The sequence below is a fragment of the Trichechus manatus genome, unplaced genomic scaffold, assembly GCF_000243295.1.
Source record: "Trichechus manatus latirostris isolate Lorelei unplaced genomic scaffold, TriManLat1.0 scaffold00105, whole genome shotgun sequence".
NCBI classification, from domain to species: domain Eukaryota; kingdom Metazoa; phylum Chordata; class Mammalia; order Sirenia; family Trichechidae; genus Trichechus; species Trichechus manatus.
Window position 1 is genome coordinate 3,843,068 of NW_004444041.1, and position 14,837 is coordinate 3,857,904.

A 14,837-nucleotide genomic window follows, 5' to 3' on the forward strand; every position below is an offset into this window, starting at 1 on the left:
TGCTGTGAGTCAGAATTGACTCAATGGCAATTTTTTTTTTCTTAACACCAATTTAGGAGTCCCTGGGTGGTACAAATGGTTGAGCGCTCAACTACTAACAAAAAGGTTGGCAATTTGAACCCACCCAGAAGCACCTTGGAAGAAAGGCCTGGTGATCTGCTTCTGAAATTTCACAGCCATGAATACCCTATGGAGTTTACTTCTACTCTACAACACAGGGGGTCACCATGAGTCAGAATCAACTCGAAGGCAACTGGAACTAGTACTGGTAACACTGATTTATTTCTACCTCCTCCACCCTGTCGAACAACAAACAAAAGAGGCAAACAGTCAACAATAGCCATAAACATATGAAAAGAAAAGAAAATTTATTCTTTAGTCTGTGTGTAAAAATCATATAACCTATATTATTTACCAGCAGATATCTTAGTATGACATCCACTATGACACACATAATTCTCCTGGAAGTAAAGCACCAATAGTCACCACACTGGAAGTGATTCATGTTCACATTACGTGTGGAGTGATTCATTATATGATATCTATAGTGATTCAGAGGAAGAAAATAAATCTTTAGTACCTATAGGTGACAAAGCTTATTTGAACTTTTATCAGGTATAGTCATTAAAGAACTAGATTTACCCAATGTCTGAACTAGTTCCTGAGAGTGAACAAAATTCTTTGGAAGGTGCAATTACTTTTAAATGAGTATCTCTAATGTATGACAACAGAGGATGTCAACCAGTGACACAGAATGATCACCAGCATCTGTATTTGGTACTGGCTGTTTTAACCCAGTTTCCTAGAAGCAGATCTTGAGACTCTGAGATTTGGATGCAGGAGGTTTATTGGGGCATGCTCTCAAGAGCAACACCTGTAAGGGGTGAGGGATGCTGGAATGGGCAGAGGAAAACCTGAACCCTGATGCAGTTGCAAATGACAACTCAGCTGACCCCAATGGTAGCCTTGAAGCTGGGATGGACGGTCAGAGTTGTCCTGAATTGAAAGAGACTAGCGTGCTAAGATTTTGTACCCTCATATCCAGATTTTAAATCTCTGCAAAGCACCTTCCATTATCAGACATTTAAAAAATCTATCTGTATGTCTGTCTATATAGCTATCTATATCTATCTGTTTTTTCTCCTTAGCCAGACTTCAAGCTTCATGAAAGCAGAAACTTGTCATCTTGTTCTGTACATTAACTCCTAGAACAGTGCCTGGCCTACGGTAAGTCCTGAGAATTCTGTGTTAAGGTGACTGGTTCCTACCCTCAAAGAGCTAACAAATCTGGTTTTGTATCAAAGATAATGTAAATGAAAAGTTAAACGCACTCAGCAAAAAAAAAGTAGAAGAGATGCTAAAAGGCAATACGTGCTTAAGTGCGCAATGAACTTTTTATCATAAAGCACCGATTTTGTGAACGTGAATAGGAGGAAGTGGCTCCTCACAGTATTGTCAATCTTTGCTCTACTGGTGAGATTGTAAATTCTAAAAGCCAGTTTTGAAAAGAGGGCGGAAGTCACAGGTGGAGATGGTGGAGAGAAGAGAGGAGGGAGAAGTGAAGAATAAACAAGCAGAGAATTTGCATGCGAACTTCAGCTCCTGCACGTTTGTCAAGAGCAGCCTAGCTTGCCCTGAGATGAAAGCCTTAATAGCTGGTGCTTGCGCTGAGTAACAGTGGGATGAAATCTTCTAAGTTATAACTTTCCACTCCTAATGAGGTTCACCTCCCCCCTCCCCTCCAGCCTCTTCTTTTTGGCCTAGTGAGATGAAGTTACAATAGTTTTTTTTTTTTTTTTTTTTTTAAAAAAAAAGGAAGTTCTCTTCCGTAGATAGCGGTGCGACACAAAAAAGTGTGTGCAGTGGGGTAGGGTGGAGTGAGGAGGCCATCACCTTCCATGGAATCCGCTAGTCCTTGGCCTCCAAACCATACAGAGGGCCGTCCTCCACAGCTTCGAAATAGGCCAGGGCCTCAGGATATAAGGGTATGTTTAGCTTCTTGAGGACATTTGTTTTTCTAAACGCCTTCTCTTTCCAAAATCTGGCAAGTGTTAGTAATCTTCAACTCGGCACGAACCCACAAATGTGCGTGTGTGGCTAGGCGGGTTCAGATCAGGCCCCGCCCTCGACCTCAGGCACACTCTAGCACACGCAGACTTTAAGGCCAGAACGCGTTTCTGGACTTGGCGTTGATCGTTCCCGAGTCTCTAGCCCCAAAGTCCCCTCGGCCTCCTCCTCCTAAAGGGGAGGGCCCATAGGCGCCAAGCCAGAGCTGAGCGCAGAAGAAAGTTTTGAAGTGCGGAGGAGAGTTTGCGAAGAGCAGCTCCGCGGGCCGCTGGAGGAAGGGAACGAGAACGGAGAAGTCTCCACTCCAAGTTTGTGCCGCCTTCGCTGCGGCCGGGGGGCGCCTGCCCCGCGGCGCACTACAGCAGCTAGACTTCAGCCCTCTGAGTGGAATGGGACTGCCTGTTCTGATCCAAGACCGGAGCTAGAGGCTCGGCCTCAGGCCGGGAAGGAAACTTCTCTCTCGAGCTGTCGCGGTGGGCCCTCATTGTCTGCAGGAACTCTCCGGAATCGAGAGGGGGAGGACTGGATCGCGCTTCCACAGGGATTCATCAAGAGTTCCGGCGGCAGCTGCGGCGGTTGCAGAGACTCTCTTTGTCCTCCTAGGACCTCCCTCCCTCCTCTTCTCCCTTCCTCTGTCAGTCCGTAGGTCCTGTTGTCCCACGCGCCAGCGCCCCGGGTGCTCATAGCCGCCCACCCTAGGGTGCGTCCCTGGTGACTCCGCCACCTTCGCGTCCCCACCAAGCCAAGCCGAGGAGGCTGCGAGCTAGAGAGAAGCTCAAGTCCCTGGTTGCAGGATGGTAACCGGGACTTCCCGGGCCCGCAGCCCCAGGAGCTGGTTGTTCCCCGGGCTGTGGCTGCTGGTGCTCAGCGGTCCTGGGGGGCTACTGCGCGCCCAGGAGCAACCCTCCTGCAGAGGAGCCTTTGATCTCTACTTTGTCCTAGACAAGTGAGTACCGGAGAAGTCTAGGGTCTCCTGGTGAGGTCGGCACTGGATCAGCTGTGACTGGGGTGGCTTAAGGATGGGTGTGTGCGCCCTGGGGAGGGTATTGGAAACCCGCTAATGGGTGCCCTGTTGCCATCTCTTCCGAAGGGCAAGCACTCTCTGATCTGTGACCGTTGGGCAAGGGGTCGGGTGAGGGTGGTAGGAGGCGCCCTCGGCCACTTGGCTTCTGGAGTGGTAGGGTATTCAGTACTTGCCAGTCATGGAGTCTCTTGGAAGTGGGAGTGTGGCCACCTGGGATAGTATTCTGCGTCCCAGGAACCGAAATGGGACTCTTTCGGCCTTTCTGTCCTCCTACTCCCCTGCACCCCTTATCCCATGCTAGCTAAAGTTTGCCTGGTGTTTCTCTGATCACAAAGCTTTCTTTCGAACCGGGAAAAGCCTGGGGTTAAGATGCCTGGTGTGGTTTGCATTTCCTGCTAAGAAAGATTTTTGTGTTTATCTTTGAAAAGCCATGTCCTACTCTAAACCGTTAGCAGGTAGGTTGTCTCCCAAAGATGTGCTGACTTCTTGGCTCTCATAGGCCCTGAGCTTCAGCTACAGATACCTTTACCTTGCTAGAAGAAGAGGCCAGGTTGCTCCCATCTGCGCCCGTGTTGTAAAAGGAACCAGTTTGAAATGTTTACACTTCAGGCCCATATTTTGTTTTTCTAATCAGTTCAATTTCATTTTTTTCAGGTCTGGGAGTGTGGCAAATAACTGGATTGAAATTTACAGTTTTGTCCAGCAACTTACTGAGAGATTTGTAAGGTATGTTTTCCCACTTTACTTTTCTAGGCAGGGGAGTTTGAGGTAGAGAAGAAGTAGACCAAAGCTCAGAGGATATGCAGGGAAACCTCTTTTGAAATGTTGACTTTTTAAGTGCCTAAAGGTTGGTTATTGTACACCTGCTGTTATTAGGACAGCCTCTGAGTCCTCAAGGGCTTATTTCACCTGGATCCCACAAATTTGGCTCAGGTTCTGGGGAAGCATCTTCAAATACTATTCCAAATGTCTTTTCCTTTCCTAATTTTCATCTGTTTTGAATTTCGGCTATGCTTTCTCAGAATTTATCACATTAAAAATAAATTTTATGCTAATAGTATCCATAATATATTTTCCACACAATTCTTAGTATTGTGGAGGTCCTCATTAAGAAAAAGAAAAAAAAAAAGTGTTGGAAAACTTCAAATGAGCATGTGTTAATAACCCACTACCAGAAAAGACACTTGTGTGTGTGTTTAAAGAAATGACTTGTGTTTACACAATGTGTGGGTGTGTGGCTGGTTTAAAATTTAACTGTTCTATATAAGCAATAAGCCTCACTAGGAAAGACTGGTTTTCTCTCCTTAAAAAAAAAAAAGCATAACTGCTATGAAATCCAGCTTACTCTCTTATTTAGAGGCAACTAGGAATTAGTGGTATCTCCCATTTAAAAATAGCTCCAGAGAACCAAGATTTTGAGGTTTTTTTTTTTCTTTTTAAGTAGAAAAAGAATGCAAGGAGCAAATATAAATTTATCAAGATAGTGGAAAGGACATGGACAGAGCTGTATCATTAAATATTGCTTCCTTCAGTCTTGTTAGCCCAAATGTTTTCTGTAGAACAGGCTTGGATGATCAAAACATTTTGAAAGTCATGCTGCAAGTAACTTCAAACAATCTGTGGAGGCCTAGGCAGTTCTTGCTTTCAGTCATTGGCAACAGGAAACTTCTTCCTATAAAAATGTATGCTTGTACGTGTTCAGTCCCCACCCCGTTGCTTACGAGGACAAGTATAACAATTCATTTCTGGACATAGTCTGAGGTAAAACTTTCTGGGAAAGAAAACTAAACATTCTTATATTCTTAAATATAAAAGGCAGAAGAGACAGTTTATGAATTTTCTGATTTAATCCGAGAGTGTGCGAGGAGTATCACATAGATTTTGATCGTAAGCAATGCATCATTTCAATACAACATTTTAAAGAAGTTGAGTTCTTATTTATTTGCTCTGGTTTGCAAGTTGAAGTTCTGTAATACACAGTTGCTTGGTTCAAGTTTAATTTACTCAGTTACTAACAAAATAATATAGGAAGTTAATAAGAAGGCACTCCATAAGAAAATGTCTTTTAAAATTTGTCTAAGTCTTTTGACATAATTCTGATCTTCAGTTTATAGATCTTAGTTTCAGATCTTAGTGAATAGCTGTGTACTGTGTCCTAGAAATGAGAACCATTTTGTGAGATATTTCTCCCAAAGCTTGAGACATTGCTGACTATCGCCAGTTGTTGCCAGTTGGAAATACAGTGGTTGAGACTTGGGAAATTGAAACTGTACAACCAAGATATGCTTTATTAGTTTATTTTACATTTTCCATGATATTCTTTAAGTATTCTTATTTCAAGGTGACTTTTATATGAACTCATGTCGTAATTGTAGCAATTAAGCCAAACTAGCTGCTCTCTAGCACTAAATATTGCCGAGGATAACGTTTCTGAAGAGTCTGGTCTCCTTTAAGGATATAGTGTGGAACACCAATGGTGGCGCAATGGTTAAGCGTTCATCTGCTAACCAAAAGTCAGCAGTTTGAATCCACCAGCCACTCCTTGGAAACCGTATGGGGCAGTTCTACTCTGTCCTATAGGGTTGCTATGAGTCAAAATCAACTCAACAGCAGTGAGTTTGGTTTTGGGAGGACACCAAAGGAAGAATTTTCTACAAAAGAATTTTACACTGACCTAGAATTTATCTTTCTAGTTAAGGAGCCCTGGTGGTGCAGTGGTTAAATGCTTGGCTGCTAACTGAAAGATCATTGGTTTGAACTTACCAGGAGAAAAGACCTGGTGAGCTGCTCCCATAAAGATTTCAGCTTAGGAAACCTTGTGGGGCAGTTTACTCAATCATGCAGGGTCACTATGAGTTGGAATCGACTCTACACACAACCATCACGACCACCACCACAGCCAGTTTCTTCCTAAGTGCAAGTTGTTATGAGCCATGGAGGAGTGCTCCAGTGCTGAGAAGTATTGATTAAATCCAAAATGACTTACGCAGTAATGTTAAGCAGAGTTACTGTATTTACTTAGAGAGTTCCATTTAAAAGAAGCCTGGGCCATTCAATGAGACCAATTTAAACTGAGACTCCCTAGCTGTATATCTGTATTACATCAATGTCTCTTTTAAAAATGTTTTAACTGCCTCTTTCTTTATTTTGCAGCCCTGAAATGAGATTATCTTTCATTGTCTTTTCTTCTCAAGCAACCATTATTTTGCCATTAACTGGAGACAGGTCAGTGCATTATCATTTCACTGCAGGCTTTTAGTAGAAACTAATCTTAAAGCAGTGATTGATATTTCCAAGCGGTGATTTAGGCCTCTCAATGGAATCAAGCAAATACACAGACAGTTCAGCCCTCTTCACTAATAGAGAGGAAAGGAGGTATGAGTAATACAAAAGAGCAGATAATCCTAAAATCAATGTAATTTATATTGGCTTTGAAATGTACAAAGAAACCAAGATTCCTGACTTACTTGTATATGCACATCTTTCTACTTTCCCATGTCTGCTACTGCAAGTAGTTATATATATATCTTGTTTAGATATAATATATTAATCAAACAAGAACTCTGAGTACACTGGGAAGGGGAAAGATGTGGTTCTGTTTGGATAATTTACTGGAATCAGAAGACATCCTGGATCTCCAGTTTTACTCTGAGGTCCACTGATGCTGAATGCATTTGTCTTTCTGTAGAAATTAAAAGGATCTTGCTTTCTATTTCATTCTATCTCTCTCTTTCTCTCTGTCTATCTTATCTATCTTTAATGCTTTTGAAAGATATACCTTTTTTCAAACCAGCATCACAGTATTTCAGACGACCATTTCTATGTTATTTGTACCCATGTGGAAAGTTGAAATTGGTCATTGACCTACTTTGAAGGGTGGCTGCTTTCCATGGGATCAGTTTTGAGTTCCACAGTGGGAAAGGACATTGTCTTATTCATTTTTATACCTACTTTTTTTAGCACAAAGTGTGTGAGATCAATTCTTGTTGAATGAATGAATGAGTTCGTATTATTTCGAACAGGAATTTCTCCAAATTGCAATTTTAGCAATGGAGGCTGGTGTACTTAAAAATGGCAATCTGGGCATGATTTAAAGGGATTCATAGAGATAATTTGTTTGTAATTCACAGAATTGTTTCAGAAGATTATATGTTTATCTACCTTCCGTATTCTAATTTGTACTTTAACTATTGCTAGAGAGGAAATTGCTTTGAAGGTGGGGCCGACCAGCCTAGGTCCTCAGTCTTCCCATCGACACTTCCTCTTCATACTTTCTTGTGTGCATCTGGGTCTCATCATGGGCCAGAGAAGTGGTTCCTTGCAACCCATATACAACAGGTTTCTGTGTCCAGTGATATAAGAAAAGAGTTCTTGCATTTATGAAAAGAAATTTTCTCTACTGCCTGGCTTAATTTCCAATGAAACAGCTTTGGATGCAGCCTAGTTATTAGAAGAAAAAGAGGGTAATCTAACATTTATGGTATACGGACCATAAATAAATACATACTACACACACATACACATAATCACTTAGCAAAATGCCAGACATAAAGTTGACTCTCAGTAATTGTAAGTTGCATATATTGTGCTAGGTTCACTGCTAGGTACTGTGTTTGGGCCCTCTAACACTTTGAAAATATAGTTTAGTCACTCATCAGTCAGGTTAATATTGTGTAGGTGTGCGTGGAAAGGGTTTAAGTCTTTAATCTAAGTGAGTGATTCTTCCCTTATCATTAATTGCATGTAATAGGGGAGAGACTGGAATAGGACAGAGGAGGTTTCTCTTTTAAGAGGCAACAAGTTTGCAGTCAAGAGCAAAGCCACTGGACCAAGTCTACCCGAGCTTATAGCCTGGCTCTACAATTTATTAGCCAAATGGTCATGGGAAAATTACTTATCCTCTTCTCTATGTCACGGTTTTTTCCATCCATATAATGATGATGAAGATGATAATGATAATAATATCTACTTCATAAGGTTGTTATAAGGATTGAAGTTAATGAATGTGGAGAATGTAGAACAGAACCTGGCACATAAGTCTTCAATAGATAAAAGCTTCATTATTACTGTTCTTTTTATTAGCTGGGTGGCTAAGGGTTAAGCATTCAACTACTAGCTGAGAGGTTGGTAGTTCAAACCCATCTGGAGTGCCTCAGAAGACAGTCCTGACAATCTGCTTCTGAAAGGTCACAGCCTTGAAAACCCTATGGAGCAGTTCTGCTCTGGACACATGGGGTCATGATGAGTAAGAATGGACTTGACAGAAACTAATAACAGTAACTAATAACAATAACAGAGAATATGCAGTATTTTGATGATCAGGGAAGAATTAGCCTTCTGTGAAGGGAATATTGTCCTATTTTAAAGGATTTCTGAAATTCCAGGAATTTTAATAATGCTATTGTCAGATTTTTTTATAGATAGCTGGCTCCTCTGTCTCCTTCTGTATCGAAATACTTTCAGTTTTAATGGATTTCACTATTTGCAGCATGTTGGATTAGTTTGCAGTGGTGAAAATTATGCAGAGAAGGCCCAGGTTAGGGTTCCAGTTTTGCCACTTACTGACTTGGAGACTTAGGGGCAAGTCATCTACTCAGAGTATTTATGTTTATAAAATCAGCCATGTTTTCTTAAGAGAGTTGCTGAGAAGTTCCAAATATGACAATGTATAGAAAAACACTTTGTACACCATAGAAGAATCTCCAATGAAGAATATTTTCTTCTCCTACATTGTGTTTTTACTAATTTTGTTTGAGTCAGTAATGTTTTAAATTTCTGTGGTCCTCTAATATTTTAATAATCCAAGAAGCTGAACTATATGAAGAAGAACTTGGTATCAGGAGTGGTGGAAGGCTCATTAACAACCTGCAATATGCAGATGACACAACCTTGCTTTCTGAAAGTGAAGAGGACCTGAAACACTTACTGATGAAGATCAAAGACTATAGCCTTCAGTATGGATTGCACTTCAACATAAAGAAAACAAAAATCCTCACAACTGGACCAATAAGCAACATCATGATAAACGGAGCAAAGATTGAAGTTGTCAAGTATTTCATTTTACTTGGATCTACAATCAACGCCCGTGGAAGCAGCAGTCAAGAAATCAAATGACGTATTGCATTGGGCAAATCTGCTGCAAAAGACCTCTTTAAAGTATTGAAAAGCAGAGATGTCGCTTTGAGGACTAAGGTGCACCTGACCCAAGCCATGGTATTTTCGGTCACCTCATATGCATATGAAAGCTGGACAATGAATAAGGAAGACCAAAGAAGAATTGATGTCTTTGAATTATGGGGTTGGTGAAGAATATTGAATACACCATGGACTACCAGAAGAATGAAGAAGTCTGTGTTGAAAGAAGTACAGTCAGAGTGCTCTTTGGAAGTGAGGCTGGTGAGATTTTGTCTCTCATACTTTGAACATGTTATCAGGAGGGACCAGTCTCTGGAGAAGGACATCATGCTTGGTAAGGTAAAGGGTCAGTGAAAAAGAGGAAGACCCTCGACGAGATGGATTGACACAGTGCTGCAACAATGGGCTCAAGTAGCAATGATTATGACAATGGCGCAAGACCGGGCAGCGTTACATTCTGTTGTACGTTGGTTCACCGTGAGTCACTTTTCATCCGTTACACACTTTTACGTTTGTGGGAACAATTTTATCTTTAGATGCCAGATCATGGAACAAATACTTTAACAACTATTACAGACCTTTGTTTCAAAGTCTGAAAATTAGAATTCTACATACAAACTTTCTTAAGGTCATATGTCTCACTTACAGATAAGCTTGAGGGCATGAGAAATGCCAAGGTTAAGCAAAGAAAAGCAAACGTTAAGTAGAGCAGGTTTCATAATTTCAGTTCTATTACTCATAATGCTTCAGAACCTTGGTAAATATGAGAAGTCCCTCTTTCATGTTTCTCAGAGTGTTGCTAAAGATTTTCAGTAGAAATGAGGCAAGACTGGAAGATGGTAGTAAGTCCTTGCCGTAGGGCCATGTCTGTGTTACAGTTTAAAATGGCATTCTCCACTATGTAAATGCACAAAATAGAATAATACACATGACAAGAAATTATCAGTTATAAATTTTGTGTCCTCATCATTTTAATACTTAATTATTTCAAACACTTCAATTTGAAACCTTCTTTTTTTACCTCTTGCTCCCATGATTTTTATCCTTCATATGTCTGTTAGTCCATCCATTCACCTACCTATCTGCCTGCCTGCCTACCATATGTATAATATATTGAGCACTGTGACCTCTGAGGAGAACACAAAGATGAATAAGCCACTGTGGTGGAGGGTGGCAGGGAGGGGCGAGGGGTTGTGCACATGCACCAGTTTAGCTCAGGGCTATATTACAGGGTCAGGTGTTGATTCCATATGGAAATATCCAACCCCTCAAAATTAGAGAATTTGGAGTCAGGACTAGTTTTAAGGAATATTTTTAGTTACTATGTTGCATAAGTGGGGATAGTGGAGTATGCTCAGTTCTGCTCGATATCATCTTAACACTGTAATAGTGCTGTAGTTGAGAACACTTACTGAGCACTTACTGTGTGCCAGACGGTGTGCAAAGTGTTTTCCATACATTACCTCAGTTAATCATCACGTCAATTCCATGAAATAGATAGTATTATTATCTCAATTTTACTAATGAGGAAGCTGAAGCTAAGAGAGGCAATGTAGCTTGCCCAAGGACACACAGTTAATAAGTGGTGAGCAGTATATTAGCCAGAATGATCTTTTAAATATATAGCACATCATGCCACTTTCATGCTTAAAGCAATATAATGACTTAGAATAGAAAGCCAACTCTTCACCATGGCCTAAAAGCCCTACCTAATCTGCCCACCTCGTCTTCATCTACAACATCGTGTGCCACGGTCTAGCCCAGCCGGCCTTTTTTTCATTCTGTGAATACGCCAAGATTTCGCCTACATTAGGACTTTTGTTTTTTCTTTGCCCCGTATCTTTTACTGGCTGACTTTTTCTTGTCACTCAGGCCTCATCTCATGAGTTACCACCTCTGAGAGGCCTTCCCTGGCTACCAAATCTAAAGGAACTCCCCCGACACCCAAGTAATCTCTTATAACACAGTAATCTCTTTGAACAGTTTCTAAAGTTATTTTGTCAATCATTTTATTTTTATCTCCATGAACTTGATGTAAACTTTATAAGAGCAAGGAACCTTCGTCTTGTTCACCCATATATCTCAGCACCTACATCAGAGTCTTGTACATAGTAAATACTCAGTAAATATTAGTTGAATGAATGAAGGAAGGAAGGAAGGAATGAATTGGTCTGACTTCAGAATATACATGATTAACTGCTATGATATATTGTCTGTGTTTGTAATTATAAACCGGTTGCAGTCAAGTTGATTCTGACTCATAGAGACCCTATAGGACAGAGTAGGCCTGCCCCATAGGGTTTCCAAGTCTGTTATCTTTACAGAAGCAGACTGCCACACCGTTTTCCTGAGGTGCAGCCGGTGGATTCGAACCACTGACCTTTCAGTTCGCAGCTGAGCACTTAACCACTGTGCCACCAGGGCTCCTTTTTCTAATTATACCACATGATAAATGATGACGTATATTTTTCTAAATCTTTGTTACTTTTCTCATTCCTACTCTTTCTTATAGGTTAGTTATGAACATTTCCAACTCCTTTTTCAATATACTTATTTTAAAAAAAACCCTCAAAACACCCCAGAATTGAAGAAGCATGTAATTGTTTAACTTGAGCACAATAATAATTACTTAAGGGGAAAAAAAAAAATTCCTTACGCAAACTTGTAAGAAGTTATGAAGAAGTCATTTAATTAAGTTTACGTTATATAAACCTTTAACAGTTATACTGTCTTAGGAGTGACCTTGAAGGAGGGGAAAACCTTCATAGTTTAATTTTTATATATCCAGGTTGTTTGCGAGCCCTGGTGGCACAGTGGTTAAGAGTTCGACTGCTAACCAAAAGATTGGCAGTTCGAATCCACTAGCCACTCCTTGGAAACCCTATGGGGCAGTTCTACTCTGTCCTATAGGGTCGCAACGAATCAGAATTAACTTGATGGTGATAGTTTTTTTTGGGTGGTGCAAATTGGTTGACTGCTAACCAGTAGGTTGGAGGTTTGAATTTACCCAGAAGTGCCTTGGAAGGATCTATTTCCAAAAAAAATCAGCCACTGAAAACCCTATGGAGCATAGTTTTACTCAGTCATGCATGGGGTCGCCATGAGTTGTAGTCAACTCAGAGGCAACTGGTTTTTGGTTGTGTCTTAGTTACCTAGTACTGCTATAATAGAAATATCACAGATGGGTGAGTTTAAGAAAGAGAAATTAACTTTCTCACTGTTTAGGAAGCTAGAAGTCTGAATCAGGGTGCCGACTCCAAGGCAAGGCTTTCTCTCTCTTGTAGCTCTGGGGGAAGGTCCTTGTCTCTTCTGAGCTTCTGCCCCTGGGCAATCTTTATGTGGCTTGGCATCTCTCTTCCCTTATCTCTGCTTTCCTTATACTTGTTTAATCTCTTTTATATCCCAAAAGAGATTGACTCAAGACACACCCTACACTAATCCTATCTTGTTAACATAGCAAAGACAACCCATTCCCAAATGGGATTATAACCATAGGCATAGAGGTTAGGATTTACAATAACTGAATCGGGGGACACAGTGCAGTGTGTAACAGGTTGTTCAGATTTTTTTTACAACAAGAATGTATTATTGGTAAAAAATAAATGCTTAAATTAAAAAAAAATATTGCTAACTTTCTATGTAGCTAGAGATAGCGATCTTGGAATCATCCTGGAATTCAGGGATTGGAAAGAAAAAGCATCCAGGAATAGAGCGTGCCAAACTGTTTTCTTGGAAGTTCCTGATGGCTCCTTAGAGTGAAAAGACTAGGATTGGACCTTAGAGTCAAGTAGACATGGGAACTGGGTACTAGCTATGTGACCTAGGAAAAGTTACCTAACCTCTTGCTGCCCGAATATCTTGCCTGTTAAAAGGAGCTAATCATTCATACCATACAGAAATGTTAAAAAGACTAAATGCATGTAGTGCGTGGGAAGGCCTAATTAAGGGTCTCATACGTATAAAACCCATTGCTGTCGAGTTGATTCCGACTCATAGCGACCTTATAGGACAAAGTAGAACTGCCACACAGAGTTTCCAAGGAGCAGCTGGTGGATTCGAATTGTTGACCTTTTGGTTAGGAGCCAAGTTCTTAACCACTGTGCCACCAGGGATAGGGTATGCAATAAATCTTTGTCACTTTATTACTTTGCTTTTCTTTCTTTGCCTCTATTACCTCCCCCAATGACCTACCTTTTCATACTTCTCATTTATAATTTTTCTAGTTTTTTGTTTCTTGTTTTTTTGGTTACAGTTGTTGATGATGATTAAGTAGGAAGGAGGCTAAGACTAAGTTGGTACTTGGAGGTTACCACTGTACACCATCATCATCTTCATCATGACATGCCTGGATGTAACAGCAGTTTAGAGAAGTCAAGTGACTTTACTCAAAATAATATAGCTAATAGTTAGAGCCAGGGTTCAAACCCAGGTCTGACTCCTTAACCACTGTACTGCACCAACTCAAGTTCTCTAGCTTTCTCTTCTCCTAGTCAGAATTCAAGAACATGTTTATCCTCTAAATGTATTCAGTTCCCTTACAAACTAGTGAAGTGATGAGAGGAAGTGTCTATAGTTGGGTTGGTTTTTCTTTTTCTTTTTTTTTTAAAATTCCATTAGGGAAGTGATTATTCCTGCTTAGAAAAGTCTGTTTGAGCCACACATTGGGCTAACCCCAGAGGTCTGGGTATGGCAGTAGCTCAGATTCTAGTGATGGATATGTTAATAGTTACTTTCAGTGAAGCTCCACATTTGGTTTATGTTCTAGAAAATTAAGAACACTGTTACACATGCCTCGGAGACACAACTGACATATTGAAGCGGTAAGAGGCAGGGGTCAATTTCTCATGGCTCAGTAAGACAGTGAGTGGGGAAACTGGACTAAAAATATACTAAATGCAGCAGGTGTCAACTTGAGGTGTGATCCGTGTACCTCACTTTGGTAAATACAGACTGAAGTGGAGAAAAATTTCCACAAGACTCAGATTGTGCAGGGCACTTTGTAAGCAGATATTTTTGGATCCAGGGCTGCTACTTTGGCTTCATTGTTCTGGACTCTGGACCACAGAACCCTTGACATATATTGGTATTAGAATGACATGTTCAATGAATAATAAGCCAATTTTTATATAAGCTACTTAAGTTTTTGTTGTTAGGTGCCGTGGAGCTGATTCTGACTCATAGCGACCCTGTAGAACAGAGTAGAACTGCCCCTCAGGGTTTCCAAGAAGCGGCTGGTGGATTGAAACTGCTGACCTTTTGGTTAGCAGCGGTGCTCTTAATTACTGGGCCACCAGCTACTCAAGAGATAACAAAAACCTGTTAGTTTATAAGATAACAGAATGTATTAGCAATGTTTGCCTTTAGAAAATAATATTTAATTCTTTTAAAACCTTTGCAGAATTTTAAACTGAAGGCCTAGAAAAGAATAAATTACTTTTTTGAGTTTCTTTTTTGAGCAGCAAGTAGTGTGGCAGTCTATAATAACACAAGTAGGTAATTAGAGTGGGTATGTTTGAATAAAACCAAAACCAAACCCACTGCCACTGAGTCCATTTTGACTCATAGTGACCCTATAGGACAGAGTAAAACTGCCCCATAGGGTTTCCAAGTA

General features: G+C 40.6%; 1 protein-coding gene across 3 annotated transcripts in view; it reads left to right on the plus strand.

The window, feature by feature from the left end:
- Nucleotides 1–249: 249 nt before the first annotated feature.
- The window catches only part of ANTXR2 (ANTXR cell adhesion molecule 2), a 173,867-nt gene continuing 159,279 nt past the window's right edge, over nt 250–14,837 (plus strand). The window contains exons 1-4 of one of the 3 annotated variants that reach the window (XM_023737605.1): nt 250–268; nt 1,149–1,227; nt 3,746–3,817; nt 6,245–6,316. In XM_023737605.1, coding sequence (XP_023593373.1) covers nt 6,252–6,316 — 65 coding nt within the window. In that variant the 5' untranslated portion in view covers nt 250–268; nt 1,149–1,227; nt 3,746–3,817; nt 6,245–6,251. Of the gene's footprint in view, nt 269–1,148; nt 1,228–1,845; nt 3,014–3,745; nt 3,818–6,244; nt 6,317–14,837 lie in introns of those variants that run through there. The other 2 variants (XM_023737603.1, XM_004383113.2) reach the window with 2 other exon arrangements.